This window comes from Macrobrachium nipponense, chromosome 15 (genome assembly GCF_015104395.2).
Source record: "Macrobrachium nipponense isolate FS-2020 chromosome 15, ASM1510439v2, whole genome shotgun sequence".
Classification (NCBI taxonomy): Eukaryota; Metazoa; Arthropoda; class Malacostraca; order Decapoda; family Palaemonidae; genus Macrobrachium; species Macrobrachium nipponense.
In genome coordinates this window covers 6213711-6240162 of record NC_087208.1, presented here as the reverse complement: position 1 = coordinate 6240162, position 26452 = coordinate 6213711, and the positions used below count along the sequence as shown (strand labels likewise).

Here is a 26452-nt window from a genome sequence, read left to right as displayed (position 1 = left end):
CTGCGAATGCAAGAGATTTGTTGAAACAGGTAAAATGAATCATTTGTCAAAAAAACACTTAGAATAATGCTAAGATATACTGTATATATATAATATTATATATATAGTATATATATATATATATATATATGAATATATATATATATATATATATTGTATATAATATATTATATAATATATATATATATATATATAAATATTTATAAATTAAAAATTTTTAATTTGTATATATATATATATATATATATTATATATATATATATATATATAAATTATTATATATTATATATGCATATATATATAAATATATATATATATATATATAATTATATTAATTATTCTTATATATATAATCATATTATATTATGCATTTATTTATATTATAAAATAATATATATATATATATATATATATATATATATAATATATATAATATATATATATATATATTATAAATATATATATATACGTGAGACCGCAATAACCAGGCATTCGTCAAAGATGATTACAACCCCACATCCGTCGTGATGCTAACAGTACATTTTTCTTTACGTGTGTAAACACCTTATGATAGGAATCCAATTACCCTAAGATAGACCTTTTTTCCAACTCCAAGCGGAAGTCATCACATAAAGGTTTCTCAATATTTGTAGTGACATCAACGGCCGTATAGATAAAGCTAAAAATAGACAGATGGATGCTTTAACGTGGATGAAAGGACAGATGGATGCTTTAACGTGGATGAAAGGACAGATGGATGCTTTAACGTGGATGAAAGGACAGATGGATGCTTTAACGTGGGTGGAAAATAAGTGGTAAAAAGAGAAGCACCACAGAAATATGCTTGATAGTAAACAAGTTTCTTGTTATTCGCAAATAAAGTTGCCCATGTGTCCTCAGTGTATTATTAAGCGTTATTAATTTATTTTCAAAGTTTAATCCTCCATCTTGTCTAAAAAATAATGTTATGATTGATAACGGCTTCATATCTTGTACTACACGTCATGACTACAGGATCTTTAATAGTACTTCAGGATTGTTTGAAGTGGTTCGAGCTCGTTTTAAAACCTATCACCTTGCCTGTCTATTTCGCAGACTGCTAAATTGTTGAAAGAGTGGTGTAGCAATTTTTCACAACTCTTCTCAACTTCCGTTCCATCTGATGAAATGCCGTTTCTTGTATAAAACAATATTAGTGAAGTCAGAATGGTCTTATCCCTGGACTAACCTCACAAACGCATTCCAAGATACGTACTACATTACTAGGTTTATAATTACATTGCAAATGTGTGTATATATATATTATTTATTTATTTATATATAACATATATATTAGTTGACCAACCCGGCACTACCCAGGAAAACTCTGAATGACAACTAATAAACTCTCTCTCTCTCTCTCTCTCCTGTTAAGATTGCTGTTTCAGTTACATTGCCCAACATATTTGTCATTTTATATTTCAGTACCTCTCACCCCTATTCCTATTGGGGTTGAACTTGGACTTGGAGGGGACCAGAAGTTTCTCAGTTCATCACAGCGATTTCAAAAACTATAGATTACACATTAACATACATCCTTTTTGACAATTTATTTTTTACCTCTTCTCAACCCTGCTTCCTATCAGGGCTGAACTTAGACTTCAAGGGCATCAGGAGTGTCACTATTCATCTCAGCAACTTTGAAAACAATAATTTGGACAAAACATTTGTTGTTTTCAGATATTTTTACGTCTCCCCCTTCCCACCACTTCTTACAGCCTCTTCTTACTGTAGCTGAACTATGACATGATGGCTATTGGGAGTGTCATAATTCATCTCAAAAACTATGGATTACACAATAACATTTGTCATTTTTCCTTTTTTTATACTTATCACCCACTTCACACACCCTCTCACACCCTACCCATAAATATTAATAATATATATATATCTATATAATATACTAATAGTATATATATTATATATATATATATGTACTTTATTTATTTATCTAATATATATATATTTATATAATTTATATATTTAATATATATAGTATATATTATATATATATATATAATTGTATACATACATATATAAGTAGTCGACTGATGGATCCCACGTAAATCCCTGAAATACATTTAGGGCAAGTATATTTATAGATGACACCAGAAGACTACTTAAGGTGCGCATCGATTCACATCGGGGAATCAGTTTCCGCACAGGGAGCAGAATCTCAAACCCAGAGCACTCCAATATCAGGAACCATGCAAAACAATGTAAAATCTACATTGACAACAAAGATTTCAGTGTAATCGGTCATACTACCAAACCACAAGAGTTAACAATCCTTGAGTCGTTGTTTATAAAACAACTCGTACCATCATTAAACACACATACATCTGCGAGTCAATCGTATTTAGCATAAGTTCGTACTGTGGTGCCAGTGGTGGTTTCCTTCCATTTAGTTCCTTGCTGTCTCACCTCTAGGTTGGTTGTGTTTTTATTTTTATCTATTTCATTTTTACTCCAATGTATTTTAAATGAACTTTTAGACTATACTTTTAACTTTTTTTTATGTTTTTATCTTTTCTTATGTGCAGCCCAGAAGATGTAATTCTGTAAACAATTACGAAACGTCGGCAAAATAATAAAAAAAGACAGCCTAGTGATGTGTGGTTTTCGTCCGTCTTCCTCTGATTATGTCGCTTGGAGTAAATCCCTGTATCACTATCTCTATCTATATATATATATATATATAATATATATATAATATATATATATATAGTATATACATGTATATATATATGTATATATATATTATATATATATATATTATATATATTATCACATTATATATTTATTATATTATATTAGATATATATATATATATAAATATATATATAATATATTATTATTTGATTATTACAATATATTATATATAGCTTATAATATTATATATATATATATTATATATTATATATATCTTATATATATACATAATATATATATTATATATATATATATATATATATAATTATATAATTATTGTATATTAGATATATATACTATATAATATGTATATATATATATATATATATAGTATCATATGTATATATATATATATATATCTATATGTATATATATCTGTAGTATATATATATATAGCATATATATATATGTATATATATATATATATATATATATATATTATATATATATAATATATATATATATATATACTATATATATATATATATATATAAATACGATATATATATATATATACGAGTATATATATATATATATATATATATATATATATATATATATATATATCTTTATATATATATGTGTGTGTGTGTGTGTGTGTGTGTGTATGTATATATAAATACACTCACACACAGGCAACAATTTCCATTTCATTCTTCTAAAATTCTGTCAAAACTTTAAAATAATCTTTGCAAATCTTTTCTTTAGAAACTGTACGGTACAGTAAAATAAATATGCAGTGAAATAAATCAATGACAAATGGAAAGCGACCCAGACGCCGACGGCCTTGCATTTGTTTTAAAATCGGCAGCATAAACGGTACCACGACCCTCTCAACCCATCATGCGAAGCTTTTATACGATGTTATATATTATAAGGAAGTAGAAATGTAAGAAAAGAAAAAAAATTACATCCACAAGAAGAATATGCAGAAGTTAACATAACAAAAATCTCAAAGCTAATCGTAACTGAAATGCTGACTTGAGTAAAATACCACAAAGAGCAGAAGAAAAAAACTAACTGGATTTAGGCGAGAGGGCTTACCTTCCGAAAAGAGGTAAACGATTTAAAAAGATGAAAACAACGTAAATAAAAGACAACAACAATCACAGCAGTCAAAATGAACTGGCCAAAACAACAGAAGAGGAAGAAGAAGAGGGGGTCCCAGAACGCGCGCCTTACTTACCTTCCAAGAAGAAGAGTGTTGTGTGGTTGTTGAGGCTCTCCATCAGTGGCTGCATGGTCTCGAGGGTGAGCGTCTCCAGGACGTTGGCACGAATGTCAAGGTGATTAATGTTGGGCGCAGGCTTGAACACTTCCGAACCTATGGACAACAGCTTGTTGTCCTGTGAAGGAGACACATCATTGTCAAGACCTTGATGATGCACTGTCACTTTCTATGCCGCTATTTCTAGCTCATCTCATTCAAAAGCATTTACTGCGTCACTCTAGACAATATTTGAGTTACGTACCTACGTCTTGGTTAGTTTGCATATGAAGTACATACTTATATTTTGAATTGTTTTGGACTTTATGTTTTGCTCTCCATTATGTCGTAAACTGTCAAGATTGTTAATTACCCTTGACTTTTCAAACCTTTACTTCAATACGGTTACAACAGTATCAATTACATCACATTAATAAGTTTCTGTTATATGATGGAAAAACTATTGACGTTATTTTTAAAACCTTCAGCTTTAAAGATGAACATTCAATTTCACTAACTGCATTAGATATCTCGTGTTACATATTGGATTAGAAGATAATTTACGCTTTTAAAACGAATAAAAGTGAAAATTATTAATTTTCCTCTTTCAATAATACATACGTCAATGCATATTTATATGGACACATACACACGCGTACACATATCATCATACATACATATATATATATATATATATATATATATATATATATATATATATATATATACGCTAATGTATTTACCTCCTTTGCATCTATAAGTAAAATATTATAGTATTCAATTGTGTGACCAGAGTATATCAAGATACAGATTCAGTCCAAGTACTATCTATTACCTGAAAGTTCAGTCTCTCCAGGTTGTTGAGCCCAACGAAGCCCTTGGGAGAGATGTATTTGAGGGAATTCTCCTGGAGGTCCAAAATGCGGAGAGAATTCAAATCCTGGAAGGTCAGGTCGCCAATGACCTCGATTCGATTCTTGTGGAGGTCAAGGCGCTCGAGAGAACGAAGCCCCTTGAACGTGTCTGGAGTAATCACCTGCAACGGATCCAAAAAAGGCGGGTGTTCACCTTCATTGTCCAAATAGGAAAGATCCTTATAGACTTTAAACTGTGGGGAAATAACCTCTTTTGATAATAAGACGTAAATTTAACTGCTTGAAAGTATATTGCAACAGGAGCCCATGAGTTTCACAATGTAGAAGAACTCGATCAATTTAACAGCAAGTGGCACATCAGTTTGCAAGTATAAAAGGGATTCATTATCACATACCAAGACCGGTTTTTTGCAGTAATAAAAATATTATATAATGGATCATTTAAAATACGAACCAGAAATAAAAACTTGTAATGTAACTGGTAGCATAGCAACCTGAATTTGGTTGGAGAAGAGTTCCAGTTCAACCAGATTGTGGAGTCCCTGGAAAGCTCGGTCGTGGACAATTGTGATGTTGTTTCTGTCCATGTAGAGCTTGGTCAACCTCGGAAGGTCGACGAAGACGTGACGGTTGACCTCGGTGATGTGATTCTCCCCAAGGGACAGGGTGTCGAGAGCCGGCAAATGGGTGAAGGAGTTCCGAGCCAGGAACAAGATGGAATTCCTCGACAGGGAGACTTTCGTCAGCGTTGTGGAATTGGCGAAGCTGTATGGATGGACGGACTTGAAGGTCGCGTACTGGACCTGAGAAGACAGGGGCAATGAAGACGCGCTGTTAAGAAAACTGTAGGATCTAGAGAAAACCGAGATTTTCATATATAGTATATATATATATATATATATATATATATATATATATATATATATATGATATATATATATATTGAATTTATATCCCGGCCGGTATTTAACCTGAACAGATAAGACGCTTAACATAACATAAAAGGATCAGTTAAAAATGATAATTTCATATGACTACAGAACTTATCTAGCCCAGTGTTGGATGTGGAAAGGGGAAATAATATTTGATAACCTAAAAACGATTAATAGAAAATTAAGAATTCAATATTAATGCATCTAGTCATGTGTTTGATCTGGGGAAAGAAAAAAAAAAAAAAAAAAAAACTGGAAAATTAAGACAAAATTACAAAACATTCTTAGGACGACGAAAAAAAAAAAAAAAATTTAAATATGGAATTTATCCAGGTAAGTGTTTAGAACTGAAGAATTTCATATGACTCACTTATTCAGACCAGTTTTGGACCGGAGCATCATCTAGAGATTGCTCTTTCTTTAAATTTGGACCCGAGCATCATCTAGAGATTGCTCTTTGTTTAAATTTGGACCTGAGCAGCATCTAGAATTTGCTCTTTTTTTAAAATTTGGACCGGAGCAGCATCTAGAGATTGCTCTTTCTTTAAATTTGGACCGGAGCAGCATCTAGAGATTGCTCTTTCTTTAAATTTGGGGACATGAGCAGCATCTAGAGATTGCTCTTTGTTTATATTTGGACCGGAGCATCATCTAGAGATTGCTCTTTCTTTAAATTTGGACCGGAGCATCATCTAGAGATTGCTCTTTCTTTAAATTTGGACATGAGCAGCATCTAGAGATTGCTCTTTGTTTATATTTGGACCGGAGCAGCATCTAGAGATTGCTCTTTCTTTAAATTTGGACCGGAGCAGCATCTAGAGATTGCTCTTTCTTTAAATTTGGACATGAGCAGCATCTAGAGATTGCTCTTTGTTTATATTTGGACCGGAGCAGCATCTAGAGATTGCTCTTTCTTTAAATTTGGACCGGAGCAGCATCTAGAGATTGCTCCTTTCCTTAAATTTGGACATGAGCAGCATCTAGAGATTGCTCTTTGTTTATATTTGGACCAGAGCATCATCTAGAGATTGCTCTTTCTTTAAATTTGGACCGAGCATCATCTAGAGATTGCTCTTTCTTTAAATTTGGACATGAGCAGCATCTAGAGATTGCTCTTTGTTTATATTTGGACCGGAGCGAAGCATCTAGAGATTGCTCTTTCTTTAAATTTGGACCGGAGCAGCATCTAGAGATTGCTCTTTCTTTCTTTAAATTTGGACCGGAGCAGCATCTAGAGATTGCTCTTTCTTGTGTGGTTTGTGTGGGGTGCGGACGTGTTGGAGGTCTCTCTCGCGTTTCTTCACAGAAAAGAAGGGTTTTTCGCCATTGGAGATTATACCTCTTATAGTAAGCAATGTGTTAATAGTGTCTCCACGTAATACCCGCGTGTAAGCCGGAGAGTGTTGTGCAACGGCAGATATTCTAATATTCTCTCTGCTCCAATCAGTGCCTTAGAAATCTTTCAAATCACAGCTACTCGAGGCCTATTGGTCCTGGGAAATGGGTAAAAGAATGCAGTGTATGTGTTAGTGCTTGACCCCTCCCTTACGCAAAAAATGTACCCGACCAACCTCCAACCGTTGCGCAAGTGACCCTGGCACCTACCTGGTGCCTGTGCCCCACACACAAGTTCCGTACCGCGAACAATTGTCTTTTCTATTTACAATACCAATCGAACCGTTCCGACGTCGAGTCCGCTATAATGTCAGTGATGCCTTCTCCGATGAGGAAATCAACGTTGCATATACGAAATGCAAAGATCTGATACCAGAGAGCATCTCAAGGAGCGATCCGCGAAGAACTTGTCCTCTCACAAAAAAATATTGTATATCACTAAGTGGCTAAGGACCTGCTCGGTGGAAATCTACGCTGATGACCCTTACAACCTGCCTCCAAAGGGCCCTGCTGACCTAAGCCTACCTGCGGTATACCACACTGCAGAAAATGCCTTCAAAACAGCAAAATCTCTCTCAGATATAATTGAAAAAAAAACTGGAAAAATTGAGGAGACAAATGATAAATTATCAAGAATCTGGGACGTGATCAAAGGACTACAGGAATCCATAAACAGCCTTAAAACGGTGGAATCAAATAACCTCACACGGATCTGGGATGCGATCAGAGGAGTGCAGGGATCGATAGACAATCGCACTGATAGCCACCAGACTACTACGAATGCGGCATCCAGTTTTTCCTCGCCTCCCAGCAACACGGAAGTGCCCCGTTCCGAGGGGACTGTTGATCCCCCAACCTCTTCTCCCTCCCCAGTGCCTCCGGTGGAAGATATATCTCCGGTGATGATTAACTAGCCCTCATAATCCTCCCCACCCTATCTCCCCCAACCCCCCAATCGTAGATGCAGATGAAAAAACTGATCATGAGGGGTCTGGCGGCTGGCAGATACAAACAAGCAGAAAGAAGAAGAAGAACCTCCCGTTGTTTGGCCGCTGGACCGGAGCCCAACATTCGTGTTTCACCTCGCCCGACACCTGAGAAGAGATGCCACGTAGTAATTCACAATCTGCGCTCATCGGTGACGCTGGATGCCATAGTGGAGAGAGTCAAGTTTCTCACTGGCTCTGTCCCACTCATCTCTCACGAACTTCCATGCAGGATTAAACATAAGTGGCTTACAGGATTACCTGCCTATTTCAACAACACCTCGACGATCTTAAAGGCGAGAATTTCGGTCCTAATATATTATTTCAAGATACAAACTAATCCGGGATCAACCACCCCCAGGAGAAACTTACTGACACCAGGGTCATTTCCACCGCAAGTGCCAGTCAACCCCCCACGGCGAGTGACTGCCCACTCCCCCTGGCTAACCCCCCATCCACCCAAATGATCAGCGCATTCATCTCCCATCTTCGTGAGTAGCCATGGATACATTAAACATAATCTCTTGGAATATCTGTGGCTTCAAGCGGAACATTCCTCTCCTAAACATGTTCTGCATAAACTTCAAAGGCATTATTGCACAGCAAGAAATGCTCCTCTGGCCACATGACCTTGCCATATGTGATTCAATTCATGAAGACTTCAGAACCTTCTCGACTTCATCGATGCAAGTTACAGATCAAATCCTAGCCGGTCGCCCGAAACGAGGCCTTTCTTTCCCATGGCACAAATCGTTAGACAATGCGATAAAGGTGATGACCTACAGGAGTGACAGATTGCTGGGGCTTCAAGTGATAGTAGGGAACTCTAATATCCTAATTATTAATGTTTATATGCCATGGGAAAATAACAATAATTTTGATCATTACTGCATGATCCTAGGGGAGTTACACAGTATTATTCATGATTCTCCTGCTGATCATATTTGTATAATCGGGGACCTTAATTCTCACCCCACAAAACAATTTTATAATGAACTTACTCGCTTCTGTCAAAATCATGCTCTCCAAATTAGCGATGTAATGCTCCTCCCTCCCTCCTCTTATTTATATGTACATAATAGAGTGGACGCTATTACAACTTCCTGGCTGGACCACTGCATCACATCTCCACAACTTCATGATTCTATTATGACCTGCAATATTCGCTATGATCTTGCAACGGGCTACGATCACATCCCATTACAGGTGTCATTCAGTACCCAACCCTCCCCTACCGTGAACCCCCACCCCCCTAACTGATCGCCCACCAGCGGTAAACTGGGTTGGGATTTGAAAAACAACAGAAAACCAGATACTTTAGGGGCGACCACGGAAACCAGGTTGCGGTCATTAGTTCAACCGGCAGACGCCTTACTTTGTAGTAACACAAATTGTAGAAATGACCACCACAAGAGGGATCTGAATGAATTCTATTCGAACATAATCTCCGCTTTGCTTGCTTCGGGCAGGACTGCCTACAGATTTCGTCAAGGTAATTCCTCGTTATATACCTGGATGGAATGACTTGGTTAAAGATCTGTATATAACTCACGAGAAATGTTTTACTGTGGAGGCAAATGGTATCCCCAGGGAAGGGCACACTGCATTGCTAATGAGACAGGCGGATGAGCGCAGTTCAAACTTGCTCTTAAGCACTGCAGGTAAATGAAAAAACAACTAAGAGCCGATGCAATGTCTAGAAACTTAGAATCTGGTGATTATCCTCGTCTTTGGAAAGATATCCAGTCTTTAAATCCCAAAACTAAAAAGCTATCACAGAGAGTAGGGGAAGCAGTCGGAGACGAAGCTATTGCAAGCCGATGCAATGTCTAGAAACTTAGAATCTGGTGATTATCCTCGTCTTTGGAAAGATATCCAGTCTTTAAATCCCAAAACTAAAAGCTATCACAGAGAGTAGGGGAAGCAGTCAGAGACGAAGCTATTGCAAGTATGTGGGGCGATCATTTCAACAATATCCTGAATTGCATAAATGATCAAGATTTCCGAAGGGATGTAGATAACCTCCTACTGACAACATCAATTTCATTTTGCAGACCGTATTACGCCAGGTAACATCAGCGATGCCATAAACAGCCTACCTAATAATAAATCGCCTGGCAGTGATGGTCTTCCTGCAGAGGCCTTCAAACTCTGCCATCCGATAATTTACATTTTGCTAGCTGCCCTATTCAATGCGTGCATAATTCACCGGTTTTCTTCTTCCAGACTCCCTACTCTTAGTTCACTTGATACCATTAATCAAAACCAAGCTAAAGGATGCAGCTGACCCTGGCAACTACCGGCCGATTGCAATCACAACGATCGCATCGAAGTACTTTAGTCTGTTCTTCTAGTTAGACTTCTCCCTTTCTACACACCACTGACAACCAGTTCGGGTTTAAAGCAAACCACTCAACGACACCTGCATCTACATTCTGAAAGAATTGCTGAACTACTACCTATCATCAGCCTCTCCTGTTTTCCTTTGTTTTGTTGATGTGAGAAAAGCATTTGACCGAGTAACTACCTGAAGCTGCATAAAAGGGGCACACCCCTGTACCTAACTGGCATTTTACATTGCTGGTTCTCCACACAGCAATTCTGTGTCAAATGGGGGGGTTGGGGTAAAGTGTTATCTAACACCTTTGGCTCCCTAAACGGGCTTCGGCAAGGGGCATTTCATCTCTCCATACCTGTTTAATACGTACACAGATGACTTGAATGTCATACTGAACTCGCTCCCAATCGGATGCACCGTCAAGTGAAACAACTATAAACCAACCTCTGTTACGCCGACGATATGGTTCTGATTTCCCCATCAGTGCAAGGTCTCCAACGACTCATCGACACCTGCCGCCAATATGCAGAGGAATTTGATATAATCTACAACGAAACCAAGACCCAGTGCATGTCGCTGCTCCCGAGATCGCTTAAGCATATTGCCAGAACTCAAAGTTTCCTCGGAAACCATCGGCTGGAATTTGTGCACGAATTTCCGTATTTGGGTCACATTATCACCGACGACCTAAAAGATTACGGCAGGACATTGAACAGAGGCGTCGTAAACTATGTGCAGCTGCAACATGATTGCAAGAAGGTCTGCCTTCTGTCACCGAGAACGTGAAACTGCCTGCTATTCCGCTCATACTGCTACAGTATCTATGGGTGTTTCCCTCTGGACGAACTATACCCGAGAGACCATGAGACGCATCGCTGTTGTGCACAATGACATTCTGAGACGCCTCACAAAACACTCCCCGCTCCACTCCGCCACACAGATGTTCATTGAAAACCACCTGGACAATTTAAAAAATCATTGTTAGGCGAACAATGTCCAGTCTGGTAACCCGAGTGAGAAAACAGCAGCAACTCGCTCATACAAAGCATCCTAAGGAGTGAAGCAAGAAGAAAATCTAAATTGTGGGAAGATGGGAAAAGGAGTCCTTTGTCCCCTAAAGGACTTAATCTCTATATTGGCAAGATGTCATCTGCAGTTTTTGTCATTATTACATTTATTATTGATATTTTAATTTTTTCATTATTACTGTAATTCCTATCAAGTTAAAAAAGTTTTATTTACATTTAATTTATGTATTAACCCCTCTGGACTGACTACTGTAACCACCTAAGGTCTCTAGTTGAAAATTTTGAGTATATAATACGTGCACCAATTGTTATTACTCAATGCATATTTTTTTTCTCACCAATATTATTACTGTTATTACCAGTATGATGATTACTAGATTGTGTATGTTACAGTCTGTATTTTGTATACTCAATGTATATGGCCCCCGAGCTGAAATAAAACATATTATTATTATTATTATTATTATTATTATTATTATTATTATTATTATTATTATTATTATTATTATTATTATTATTATTATTTATACTTGGACCCGAGCACCATCTCTTTGTTTAAATACGAAGAAGTAGAGTAAAAAGAATAAAAAATACCACTTGTGTATTGGTAATGCAGAGGACAAAGATACTGACTAGCCCAGGCCTGTTGAAAAAGAGAAAGAAAACAGGGAAACGAAAGAGTGGGCTTGAACCGTGAAGCAGGACGAGGATGATGTAAACAAAACAGCCGAATACTTCATGAACAAAAATACTGTTTTACCGACAAAAAGATAAAGAGATATCAAATACGTAGCCGACTCTAAACATAAATATACTCTTCGTATGGAGAACGTTTTAAACTGGAATGATGAATTTAAGGAATAATTCACCCAAAAGGTTAATAAAAATAAATTATGGAAAAGGTTCCTTCACTTCTTCATGGAAGGAGATCCTGCAATCGCCACGTGACACTATAGATTAGCTTCATAAATATGACGCTGTCAAGAATTGCCATGTTTGGGAAACTTTAATATTAGTTTCAGTGTTTTTCTTCCTGTCAATGTTTAGCTTTCAATCTTTTTGGGATAACATATTGCGGACTCTGTTTTGTTAGAATATCTTTTTCCATTGTTCTCGGGAAGCCGCATGGTACTACACACAATTACACACATCACGATGTCATGAAGAAGGACAAGCTGATGTGCGTACTAAAATGATCTACTGGACATTCCAACGAAGAGTTATGTAAGGAATCAACCTGAAAAACGAGAAGGACCTTGAAAATTTAAGATAAAAGTCTAACATGGTGTGAATATGATGTTCACGAAATCAGCAAATACATTGTCGAGACGTATTACCACGGGAATTTTGGTAAAGAAAAAATGAAAAATAATGATGCGGCTACTGTTTTACGTATTTAACTCATTCTACTTTACATGGTCTGTTCGATTATGTAAAATAACTATTATAAGACGGGGTGGAAGGATGGTATTTAGGACTCAACCCTCGTAGCAAGTGAGAACATTGTTGGTGAGTTCAAATTACAGCGTTATACTGAAACGGACAATTAGCGGATTACTCAATTATAGTTCAGCTCAGGAAGAACTGCAGCTATATTCAAGATTCATCAACTTTATAATGTTCATAGAAATTTACTATAATGAATTGGTGACAAGGACAAGATTCTCTATTGAGAGAGAGTAAGACATTTTGATGTTGGTAACACGAAAATCCCGTTAAATTTCAAGTGTCCTTTGTGTGAAAAGTGCAAAACTTCACACGCCAGGTCTTCGGCAGTGATGCATGCAAATGAGCACAGTGTTTACCATCAATGACATCAATAGATTCGCCAATGCATTTTCTCGCCTTCCTCTGCAAACAACAACATTCACGGACAAACATCAGTTACTGGTCCTGGGACAACGACTTACCCACAGTAAGCTACAAAGTGCTGTAAGCCCCGTGATAACGCCCACTGAAATGAATACGAGAGGCCAACATAAGATTCCCGGGAAAATCTCCCGCGTATTTTTCCCGCCAAAAAGCTTCCTCCTGCCATCTGATAACGAGATCTTCCATGGATGAGGGTTGGATGAAAAGACCCTTTGAGAAATCTTAGCCGAAAGAAACCTTAAGAAAGACCATAATACGGCGGAGATCACTTCATTCATAGATAATAATATTTCTCGTCAATTTTTCCATTAAGACCAGGCGAATGATTCCGGGAATACATAACCGGGCTTCTGCCGTACCCATAGTGGGAGGCGTTTCACTGATCATAAAGGGCAAAATGAAGCGAGAGAAATTTTGGGAAAAGAAGCGCCCATACGGGATTGATTCCGCCTTCCCTCGTTACCAATTCATTCTCCTCGGCTCCGACGAACGACAATGATGATCCGCAGGAGAGGAAGCAATTACGACACGCAAGGAAAAAACGAACAAACATTAAAACTGCCGAATGTTGCAGAGATTGACCATATTCCGATACGAAAACTCTCAAGCAGAAAACCCCATTATTTAATCGATAGGGAAGTTTAATAATTGGAGAAAAATACATAAAAAATGTAAAATGCAAATAGGAAAAGTACAAGGGCTGAATTAAAGTTGAAGGAATTTCCATTTCCCACCGAGATCTAATGGAAGCATGATCCACTGGCAAAATGTACATGAAGGGAACAATTAATCTTGAAGGAAAAGCAAAATGAATGGTCTCGTCAGAAACTTAGCAAGGAGAGTCAATCGCAGATAAATGTACACTCCAGCAGCAGATCTTTCAGCAAAACTCATTATAATGTTCACTCCAGGTCTACAGGTCTTCATCTAAATAACTCATTATTAATGTTCACTTCCTATGCAGCAGGGTCTTTCAGCAAAATCATTTAATGTCACTTCCAGCAGCAGATCTTTCAGCAAAACTCATTATAATGTTCACTCCAGCAGCAGATCTTTCAGCAAAACTCATTATAATGTTCACTCCAGCAGCAGATCTTTCAGCAAAACTCTAAATGTCACTCCTAAGCAGCCAGATCTTTCACGCAAAACTCATATATAGTCACTTCCAGCAGCAGATCTTTCAGCAAAACTCAGTATCAAATTCCAATCAAAGTAAAAATACTCCCAGGACTATGGATGTAGAACACTTCTTATAGTAATAAATACATGTTCTGACAATCTCTTTTTGGAAAAGGGAACTAACTGAAAAATATTTCTCCAAATATGAATGGAACCTGGTCACATTCACGCGCGATCTCGAGAAATATAATTATTGTCATTCGTTTCTTCTTCCAACCAGAGCTTTTTTAAACATTGGACTTACAAGAAACTTCTTCAATATGAAAGAGAAGCAAGCACGCTGAAAGCGAAGGAAAAAATATATAAGGTGAAGCTGATAAAGCGTTTGTGGATAAACAGGGTTCAAAGGACGAGAAAAGTAGATACGACGATGTGCTGAATAGGTAATTAAGCAGAGAGAGAGAGAGAGAGAACAGTACGTTCTGGGATGGCATAGTTGCATTGAGACACTGATTTCATAGTTTGGTGGGAGGAAAGAGGAGGAAAGGAAAGTGGTTAGCTACAGCGTTTGTAGGAAGAGCTATTCTGGGCCCGAGTCTGCTGATAACCACCCAGTTTAGGTATACTAGGAACCAGCTTGAGCTTGATTCACTTGTGGAGGGGTGAACGTGGCAGTGATTCAGTGACCGCTGCCTTGCTTTCCTATAAGACCACCTACAGCAGAAATGGCTAATTGGTGTGTGTGTGTGTGTGTGTGTGTATTTATAAGGTTAACGACACTTATATAAACATGAACCCATTCAGACAGAGAGAGAGAGCCGAGAGAGAGAGAGAGAGAGAGAGAGAGAGATAATGAAAATCTTATTTGTCCTTACCTCAAACATTTCCAGGTTGGGCAGGTGATGGAAGGCGACCGTGGGGATGGTGGCCAGGGTACCGTCTGGTCGGAGGTGCAGCGTCAACCTCTTAATTTTCGTCTGTGACATGAAGCCTTCCCAGATGTACTGGTGTTCGCCAGTGTCATTGAAGATCCAACAGTTGCCCTCTTCGGCCTGTAAAGAAATAACCAAATAAATGGATTTTTTTTTATTTATGAAAGATTGATTGGCAGTAATTTACATCAAATGGGGTGAATTAGCATGCTAACCTACCCACCAACTAATAGCCATTCCATTCAACATAACTAAATATTTCCTGTTATTAATACAAATTATTTGTTCACGTAAACGTTGGAAAACATTTGAATACACCTAGGACAAACACCATCATTCAAAAAAATTATATACGTGGTAGGTTACATTGGTAATTTGAGAATCTCTAAATTCTGATAATTCATTCCTTTCTAAAATATGATGTTGCATCGTATGTTTACGCGGCTCACTTCACATAGTTTACAAGAACTTCCTTCGACATCCATATACTGCCAGGAATACTTATAACCCAAACGTAGTTTCATTGTATAAGTGTCCACCTTAGACAAAGCTTTACCACACACAGTATTTGTATTGTCTGAAACTAGCAAATAAACTTCATTCCCTTCTTAATTCTATTCATACTCTCTATGTCAATAATATCTATGTTTGTAACTTTAGCCATATTATTTCTTTAATTTCTTTAATTAAATGAATACCTACATACATGCGAGGGTATCCGGAAAAACTTGACGACGTGGCCCTGCTCTCCTATCGCATATATACTAATATTTTACATCCATTAATCAAATCGCTGTCAACAGGACTTTTACTAATGAGAGGAAATAAAGCACTTTGACAATCAACAAAAACAAATACATGCGTTAATTTCTTGAAAGGTTTGCTACAAGTCTGCATGGGAACATTTAAAATACCATCAATTACAATACGTAAATCACCATAAATTTTGTTTTCATCATTACCATAATCATTGACACGTTTATAATTTTTATACCACTCACTAACCTTCATCATGAATTCAGCTTTTTTTCAAATTATGCCCTTTTTCGAAATTAAAATATGTCTTTTCTATTCCTAAAGAAACCAACAGATCACCAACAATAGATGCAGTATCAGATGTATATTCGCACATATTAAAGAGTAAGCTATAGTAAATTCTACCACCTCACGTGTGTCTGTGGGGGCTCTCCGTTCTCTAAAACTCTGAAATTTTCCAGTGAGTTAAGGATATTGTTCATTATAAAACTACTATTTTTTTACTACATCTGCTAATAAACATCACTTATCAAAAATACATAGGGGGAAATTCTCGAGGCCCAACTTATCTGCATGTACACCCAGCAACAAAAGCGGTGTTGCCCCGCCAGACGTGACTTGGAGAGATCGTGCCCTTCTTGGCCTGAAGGTGGCCCACGTTCAAACAACCAGTACATAGTCAAAATGGTTCGAATGGGAGGAGGAGGGAAATTACAGTAATCAGGCAAAGAAATGCAATAATGAATTAAATATATATATGGACAGAGAGAGAGAGAGAGAGAGAGAGAGAGAGAGAGAGAGAGAGAGAGAGATGGCTTTTATTCCTGCCCAGTTATTAATCTGCTGGATATATTTGAGACCTGCTTTAAAAATATATTATCGTATATTAAAAAAAAATAATTATCATGAAATCTGACATCAAATTGTTTTAAATCGATATCATATTTTCTATATAAAAAAAAGCCTTAAATATTGTTGGAACTGACTTCATATTAATATTAGGCAGATGGAAATATCCTTTTTACTTATCATATAAGCAGCTGTATTCTCTCTCTCTCTCTCTTCATCTGTCGGTCTGTCCTCCGTCTTATATCACCTGGATCCACTACTTAAATAACGGCAAACGTTTGATATGTTATTTGGATGTGGCCAAGGATCACAGAACCGTACATGGCTACTCTGCCAACTTGTTCTTGGCTGCATTTATTTTTGCCCTACATTGACTGGACTATGATTACCTGTATTACAGTCAACCAATAATTTGAGACACTAAATATGTTACTAGTATACGGTTTGGCAACACCTACATCCTTTATACCCCACCATCATTATATTAATGTACCGATGCACACAGTAACTGCATTTAATTTCCATTTTTACCAAGAGTTTCAGAGAAAAATATAAGAAATTTAGCAAATTAAAATACTTTCTATAAGTAGCCTAGATGGTTGCGAGGGGCGGAGCCAAGTGGCCCATCACACTCAAATACTGGTAACTCAACTAAGTTATGGCAAATACAAATCCTGTAGTACTAGATTATCATAACCAGTAATGTGTTCTTATCATAGATTAATAAAATAATGCCCTTGCTAAATTGATGCTTTCATGGCTCATACAGTCCATGGCTACAAAACCTGGTGTGTAACATCTTTGTGACCAGGTTTGTATATTGATGGTAATACAGATAATCATAGTCCAGTCAATGTAGGGCAAAAATAGATGCAGCTAAGCATAAGTTGGTAGAGTAGCCATTTATGGTTTTGTGATCCTTGGCCACATCTAAATAACATATCAAATGTTTACCATTATTTAAGTAGTGGATTCAGGTGATATAAGATGGAGGACAGACAGACAGATGCAGAGAGAGAAAGAGAATACAGCTGCTTATAAGGTAAGGAAAAAGAAGGATATTTCAATCTGACTAATATTAATGTGAATGGTCAGTTTGAACAATATGTCTTTTTTTATATAAATATGATAATGATTTAAAACAATATAATGTGATAAGATTTCATGATAATTGTTTTAAAAAATATATACAATAACATACATATTTCTTAAACCAGGTCTCAAATATATTCATTAGATTAATAACTAAACGGAATAAAAGCTTTCTCTCTCTCTTCTTATCTCTCTCTTTGTCCATATATATTTCATTCATTATTGCATTTCTTTGCCCGATTACCGTAATTTTCCTCCTCCTCCTCCCATTTGAACAATTCTGACTATGAACTGGTTGCTTGAACGTGGGCCACCTTCAGGGCAAGAAGGGCATGATCTCTCCAAGCCACGTCTGGCGGGGGGACACCGCTTTTATTGCTGGGTGTACATTCGCATTGATTACCTAAGGCACACTATTCCTAAGATACAACTGACAGACAAACACTCGGTGCCATCAACTGTAGTGCCAGTCGATAAATCATCTGGAATACACTTCTTAACATGCTTAGTCAACCTTTCGTAGTTGTATTATCTACATTAAGTTCCAAACTTCGATATCCTTCTTATAAAGTTACCACATCTAAGTCATAGGAAAAAAACTTTTTTTTTTTTTTTTTGCATTACAAACAATGTTTTAAGGCAAATTGTCTCCACTTTCCCCAATTGCCTGCCTAAACTTTTCAGCTAAATGTAACCACATCATTTTCATTAGGATCGACATTTGGCTACTAAATATGAGTACTCTAATACAAACATGGAAGTCCTATATGGCAGTAAGAGGGCTGTTGTTACATTTTCCTTCCATGGCCAATGTATTCCTTACTTCACAGCGATTTACATCTGAAAAACTATCTTGCCTGAATGCACCTTTATCATTTCGCCTAGAAAAGGAAATTCCTTGCACACCAGTGGTATTATCTACTATATTAGAAATTTGTTGTAATTCGTTACACTCCCTATCTAAAGGAATTCATCTCATCCTGGTTATCAACCCTATCAGTGAACTTGGAAGTTTCACATATCAGCACCGTCACATACCCCAATGGTTGTCGCTCTGTTATCACTACAAACTATTGTGATCTGTTCTTGCATACTCACAATAACCTTTTTAAGCTCACTGATCTCCATACGAAGTGCCTTTATGACACTGTCATGTTTATCACAAGTTTGATCATGACCATCTTTGTTCTTTTTGTTGACCTTCTCAATTTGACTCGGCCTTGCTGCTTTCCTGCATTCCCCTATTTTTAAACTTGGTATAATACCAATATTTACCTCTGTTCCCTGACTGTCGCTGCACAGAGTTCATACTTCACAGTCTCCTTGCCTTCTATGACCGGCTTCTTTTTATAAAGCCTTGAATTTGCACTGTAGTCGCCACCACAGTTAAAACACTTCTGAACAATCTTAATATTCGCCTTTATTTTTTCTAAATATGTTTTTAAACCGTAAGTTTTTTTTTTCAGTATCTACAACTAAAGCTGTTGTCACATTTAAATCCCATCTGTTGCATTTGAAAGACAATCGAGGATTTACCTTATGTACAGATACCTTTCTATAACCCAATGCAGGGAACAATTTAATCATCTCTCTGGAACCTCTATTATGAGCCCAATCACCTGAGGCTTCGCGCCAGTATGCCCATTTTGTTCAACCTCACGTCTCTTGGCCCAAACAACTCTATCATCAACATGCAAATCTGGATCTAGACTCAATGGGTATTCAAACATATTCACCTTGGCGTGTTTTTCGTCATCCCTTAGTTTCTCTGGTATAACGTTTTCAAAACCGGTAGTTGTTAAATAGTCAACTGCTCTATCATCATTGACAGTTAAATATGGTTTATATTTACCTTCCTTAAATAAGGCCTCAAAATCTGGAAATTTCTTAAAAGAGCCTTACCGTCCATTCCATTTTGTTGTAATAATCAGTATCAAGCAAGCTCGGTAAATACAAAAGTTTTCGATTGCCAGTAACAAGATCCACAGCTGTTCATCATTACTTATTTTCCGCCTATTATTGATTGAGTAATAATGAGTTACCACCACCATACCCACCGGTACTTTCCTCAGCTACCTCTCTCTGGGTGGTGTGCAATTTTTGCCCATCTTTCTCCTTTTTTTCAATGAAAGGAGCTTCATTAACTAAATCCATGTCACCACTAGACAATGACGTGTCCGTTTCAGCGTCTCCTATGGTATAATTCGAAGCCATGCGAGACCAAACAAAATACAAAGAATCAGACGAGAAGGGTCAGGGGCGAACCTACTCTCCCAATGCTCGACGCGCCCTCCACTCAGCAAGGAGGTCGAAACCGAAAGACAAGTGATAGACGACAAGCGAATAACGAGATAACAAGCAGTTAGGTGATGCGTTCAAGACGGACTGCTGGTTTGCCAGGGAGAATTGAACCATTATTATTATTATTATTATTATTATTATCATTATTAAACCGGAACCAAAGTCTGCAGTTGGTTTATTTTTTCGTTATGCTGTTATTTTGGTATAAGAAATGAGCTGATCAGGTTCATGAAAGCTACCAGGCGTATATATAACTTTTAATTGACACTCTTATATTAAAATTACAACACACAACTATAGATTCTGTGTCATCACTGTATATTCACGTTCTGTGAAGCCTTTATGTAATAACAAAAATAATTACAAGTATTCAGGTGACTATATAAAATCACCCTGGACATAAGAAGTCCAAATGCTTGTATGGGTGAGATGGCGCAAAGCACAGCAGAGTGAAAGTCTAGTCTTAATGGCAATACAACAAAGCCCTTACATAATAATAATAATAATAATAATAATAATAATAATAATAATAATAATAATAATAATAATAGACGCACTATAACGTTCCAGTTCATAATGGGATCAAAAGACCCATTAAGTGAAATTGGTGGTTCTATTTTCTTCTACTTATGAGCCCTTACCTATTTTCTTGTTCCATGTACATTTCCACAAATGAACTATTCGCACAATGCTACCCTTAGCCTACTTTGCTCCTGCTTTTTGAGTCCAGCGACCTCTGTTTGTATACCTTGCAACCCTCGTCCGCGGGAAGTTGTCTCTTCACGGGGTCCTCGATAACCCTTTGCCTTGTTTCAACCTGGTCATATTCAGTAAATCTTCTCTTGAGGTCATAAAGCTGTTCTGTGCAGTTTTCCCTTCTGGTCAGAGTGATATATCTGATCAGTGAGAACCTTACTTGTTGAGGCTGTCTACAGGCCGCCAAATTTTTCCTGTTGACTCTTTTTATTTTTTATCTTATTTTATTTTATTTATTTATTTATTTTTCATTTCTCCTATATCTCTTGGGTACTCCTACACTGCAGTAACACATGTTACAAGCTTGCATCGGAAATATATCACACACAGAAATATCATAAACATGTTGGAAACAAGTAAAAAACCGTCAGTGGAGAACGAACTCTTGGCAAATGCTGGATAATCATTGCGAAGTACAAGTTAGGACTTAGGCTACCAGTATATGTCGACTTAAATTTAGCCTGTTGGCGAAGAGTGCGATGAGGTGTCGATGTGTGTGTGTTTATGATAAGTTTTACTGTAATGCGGACGCACGTTAATTTGGTCTCTTCAAAATTCATCCTGTGGTTTCGTTTCTTTCATATCAACGTAAAGATAAAACATTATCTCTGGTATTTTGACTCTTCTTAGGGGTTCCCTTTTACGCCCACCCAGATTTTCTCCCATGAGGAAGGTCACATTCCCATTACAGAAAATTATATTGACTCCCACACCCTTCATCTTTATCATTATTGCTTTTAATTCTTTATATTTCCCTCTAGCTCTATTGCTAAAATGGAAGGCAAAATCATACTAACATTCTTTCGTATTTACTCTAGCTTTGTTTGGCTTTTCTGTCATTTAGTTGATTTATGGCTTTACCTTCTTCACTCTATTTGCTTTGTTCCCTGTTTCTTCCAACTTTCAGTTCCTCGCTGGCCGAGTGGTTTTCGAGCTGGGCTGCCAATCCGGTGGTAACAGGTTCGATTCCCGGCTCGGCCAACGCGGAATCAGAGAAATTTATTTCTGGTGATAGAAGTCCATTTCTCGATATAGTGTGGTTCGGATCCCACAATAAGCTGTAGGTCCCGTTGCTAGGTGACCAATTGGTTCCTAGCCACGTAAAAATATCTAATCCTTCGGGCCAGCCCTAGGAGAGCTGTTAATCAGCTCAGTGGTCTGGTAAAACTAAGATATACTTAATCTTCCAACTTTCTTCTTTGAACCAGCAGGGGTATGCAAATTTCATGATACTATTTTGAATTGAATTGAACAAAGAGCCCAGGCCAAAGGCCAAGGCCTGCATTGGGACCCATGAGGTCATTCAGCGCTGAAAAGGAATCTGGCAGTAAAAAGGTGTGAAAAGTGTAGCAAAAGGAAAACCTCCCATCACTTCGGCGCCTGTCAAGTTACCCAACACTCCTGCCGATTCTAGAACCGTCATGAGAACAGGCGCCTCCAACACATGCTCGAATGCCACCTTGCTGCAGAACTTCTCGAAGATGCGTTTTCCTTTCCTTTATCTTTCTTTGCTATAAAGCAATTACCATTACAGCTGGTCAAGTTGCAGAGAGAGGATGAGACGCTAACCCGAATTTTTGAATGTGAGCTGGATGATGATCTTGATGATGTGTGTAAGGAAACTTTTTGTTTAATGGACGAAGTTTTGTGTCGTTATGTTCGTCAAAAGTCCGGTAGTAAAGGGGAAATCACTGAACAATTAGTGGTTCCTAGGAAGCTTCGTGAGCTAGTTTTGAAGTTAGCACATGATGAGCAGGGACATTTAGGAGAAAATAAAACTTTCAAGTGTATTAGTATGGCGTACTTTTGGCCTAAGATGAGGAGTGACGTAAAGAGATATGTTCTAAGCTGTCATGAATGCCAAATTGCCGGGAAACCGAATCAAGTAATTCCCAGAGCTCCGTTGTGTAATATTCCTTCGGTAGGCAAACCTTTCGTGAATGTAGTTATCGATATGGTTGGACCTTTGCCTAAAATTAAGGGAGGGAATATATATCTGTTGACAATCATTGATAGACTAACTCTCTATCCCGAGGCGGTACCTGTAAGAAGCGGTAACGCGATGACCGTAGTTAAACGATTGTTAAATTATTTTTCTAAGTTTGGTCTGCCTCGTACTATACAGAGTGATAATGGTAGTAATTTTCTATCCAAATACTTCAAGGATAGAATGAAAGAGTTAGGCATTAAACTTGTAACTTCCACACCTTATCATCCCGAATCCCAAGGCATTGTGGAGAGATTTCATCAAACGTTAAAGGGTTGTTTACGGAAATTGTGTAAGAACTTCGAACACAACTGGGAAGAAAAGTTACCATTTGTTCTGTTAGCTTTAAGGTTGGCACTGAACGACACTACAAGATTTAGTCCTTTTGAGCTTGTTTTCAGTCACACCGCTAAAGGTCCTTTGGAAATGTTAAAATGTAACTTAATGAATAAAGAAGGTAGTGAGGACTACATCACTAATCTAGAGTATTATAAAAAGTTTAAGAGATGCTTGGCAACTAGCAAAGGAGAACGAGAGGGAGAGTCAAGGGGAAACTAAACGGAAACATGATCTTAGAGTGAAAGAGAGACATCTCTGTGTAGGAGATAAAGTTTTAGTATTAGTCCAGAAAGAAGGTCCCTCTTTATTGTATAAGTTCGAAGGTCCTTTTTCAATTTTAGAGAAGAGGGGGAATCTGAATTATTTAATAGATATGGGTAAACGTAGAACAAAGTGGCTGCATGTAAATTTGCTCAAGAAATATAACGAACACCCCGTGCCTGTATTAACGGTGTCCCAGAAAGAAATTAGTTTTGAGAAAAACTCTGAGGTGCTTAAGAATTTCGAAGTTTTTAATCAGGGTTTAGAAAAGGAAAAGATGAAGGAAATACGTAATGGTTTAGTGAATTATCCTGAAACTATTAGTGACAAAGTGGGCCTAACCAATGTTTTAGAACATGATATTGAGTTGCAGGACACGAAACCCTTTAGGCAAAGTCCATATCATCTGAGGCCAGAAAAGGCAGAATCTGTGAGGGAGGAAATTAGTTACATGCTAGATAATGATTTGATAGTACCTTGTGAGAGTGAATGGAGTTCCACGGTAGTTCTGGTGAAAAAGGAAGATAGATCAGATAGATTGCGCATTGATTTCCGGAAGGTAAACAGTGTAAAGAAGCAAAGTAATTTTCCCTTACCCCGGATTGACGATTGCTTAGATACATAGAATCGGAAATTCCAAGTTCATCTCGAAGCTTGATTTGGCTAAAGGTTATTGGCAAGTACCTTTAAGTGAACGAGCCCGGAAAATTTCCGCCTTTATAACGCCATTTGCTAGTTTCGAGCCCAAAGTTATGGCTTTTGGCTTGAAAAACGCCGCCAGTACCTTCCAAAGGTTAATGAATAAAGTTTTAAATGGCATTAACAACTGTGTCGGGAGGATCATGTAAGGACTTTGGCAAGAGTCTTGGAGGCCCTTACCAAAGCGAATCTCGTTCTTAATCTAAGGAAATGTAAATTTGGGAAAGCCTCTATTACTTATCCTGGACATAAGGTAGGTCTTGGTAAAATCTGTCCAAAGGATCGGAACATAGAAGCTATCGTGAATTTCCCAATCTCAACAACTAAAAAACAGGCCATGAGATTTCTCAGAATGGTTTCGTATTTCCATAGATTCGTACCAAATTTCTCGGAAATAAGCTGTTTAAGAAAGGAAGCAGTTTTGTATTTGATGCCGCGTCTGTGGGAGCCTTCAACAAGTTAAAGGCTATAATGATTCACGAGCCAGTTTTATTATTACCTGATTTTGGTAAGGAATTTAATTTAGTGATCGATGCCAGTGATATTGGCGTAGGAGGGGTTTTGTTACAAGAAAATGAATGAAACTCCCAGTTGCCTATTATTCAAAGAAACTGAATATAGCGCAAGAGAACTATTCCAATATTGAAAAGGAACTGTTTGGTTTAGTTACAGCCTTGCAACACTTTGAGATTTACGCATGTAGTAGTTCTGCTTTAACTGTGTATACTGATCATAATTCGTTAGTTTATTTGGAGATGGTTCATATAAGGGGAAAGGATAATGTATTAGCTGATAGCCTCTCTAGAGATTTCTCAGAGTGAGTAGCCTAATGACCGTTTTCTGTTTTTGCACGAGTGAGTTGGTGAGTGGAGAAGCGTGCGTGTTTTACTAGATTAAAGCTTTATGCAGAATTGTTCCCCTGCTGTTTAATTCTTGTTTCTCTTAAGAAAAAAATAAAATCAGTTGATTTAATTTTTTTTCTTTTTGGGGGGATGTGTAATGGTAATCGCTTCATAGCAAAGAATCTAGTGTTAAAGGAAAGGAAAACGCATCTTTGAGAAGTTCTGCAGCACGGAGGTTTTCGTGCGTGTGTTGGAGGCGCCTGTTCTCATGATGGTTCTAGAATCGGCAGGAGTGTTGTGGAACTTGTCAGGCGCCGACGTGACGTGAGGAACGCCGCGATTTCTGATGCAATATTTCGTCTAGATTCTTCTAAATCGTTCCCGTCATCTCGGGAGTCTGTGACGTTCGCTGGTCAGCCCCGCCCCCAGAATGACTTATAAATACGACTGACGAAGTAGGAGAAGGAGCAGATCATCAGAAAGAGTCACAGCTTGGATTATCAGTGAGATCATCAGCAGCAGAGATCATCAGAGAGTGATAAGAGAAGAAGGAACAGACGAAGGATCAGAGAGAAAAAGGTGCTCGAGAATTTAATCGGGATCTGGTCAAGTCATCCGGGAGTGGACGACCGAGGCATTTCGACGCAGAGCAAGACTTCAGGGAAGAAACGTTCTACAAGAGGTTTTCAGGAGTTCCTGCCCTTCAAGTATCAAGAGTATACATTGTTTTCTGCAATACGGAGTCAGGCAGACTACAGAAGTTACAATTCTCCTTTTGTGAAGCCATCACTTCGAGCATAGATTTCCGTAAGCTGAAACTTGCCAGCAAGTATTAACATTGCCTCTCTGTTCCCCCAGTTCATGCAGTGTAAGATTTTACCTTTTTTATGTAAATAGGAGATACCATTTTGCATTCATCTTTGCTAGTAAGCTTGTAAATAAACCTTTGTTCTGTTAGTGTTTCTTTCTATATTCGTATCCCCAGTTTCAACTGTTGGTATTGAATTCTTTTTGTTTATCATTATATCGAACTTGGAGCGGACCTTTCGGGGTTCGTAACAAAAGTAAGGTGGAAGAAAGTGAATATGAGTGAAGGTACAGTTAAAGAAATGAAAGGGGTCGCTGCTAAGGGCCG

General features: G+C 37.5%; 1 protein-coding gene across 1 annotated transcript in view; it reads right to left on the bottom strand.

The window, feature by feature from the left end:
* Positions 1 to 26452, bottom strand: part of LOC135226983 (connectin-like) — a 531663-nt gene that overhangs the window by 486913 nt on the left and 18298 nt on the right. The window contains exons 2-5 of the mRNA XM_064266696.1: positions 15379 to 15555; positions 5328 to 5636; positions 4794 to 4994; positions 3938 to 4097 (exon numbers count right to left, since the gene is read on the bottom strand). Coding sequence (XP_064122766.1) covers positions 3938 to 4097; positions 4794 to 4994; positions 5328 to 5636; positions 15379 to 15555 — 847 coding nt within the window. The remainder of the gene's footprint in view (positions 1 to 3937; positions 4098 to 4793; positions 4995 to 5327; positions 5637 to 15378; positions 15556 to 26452) is intronic.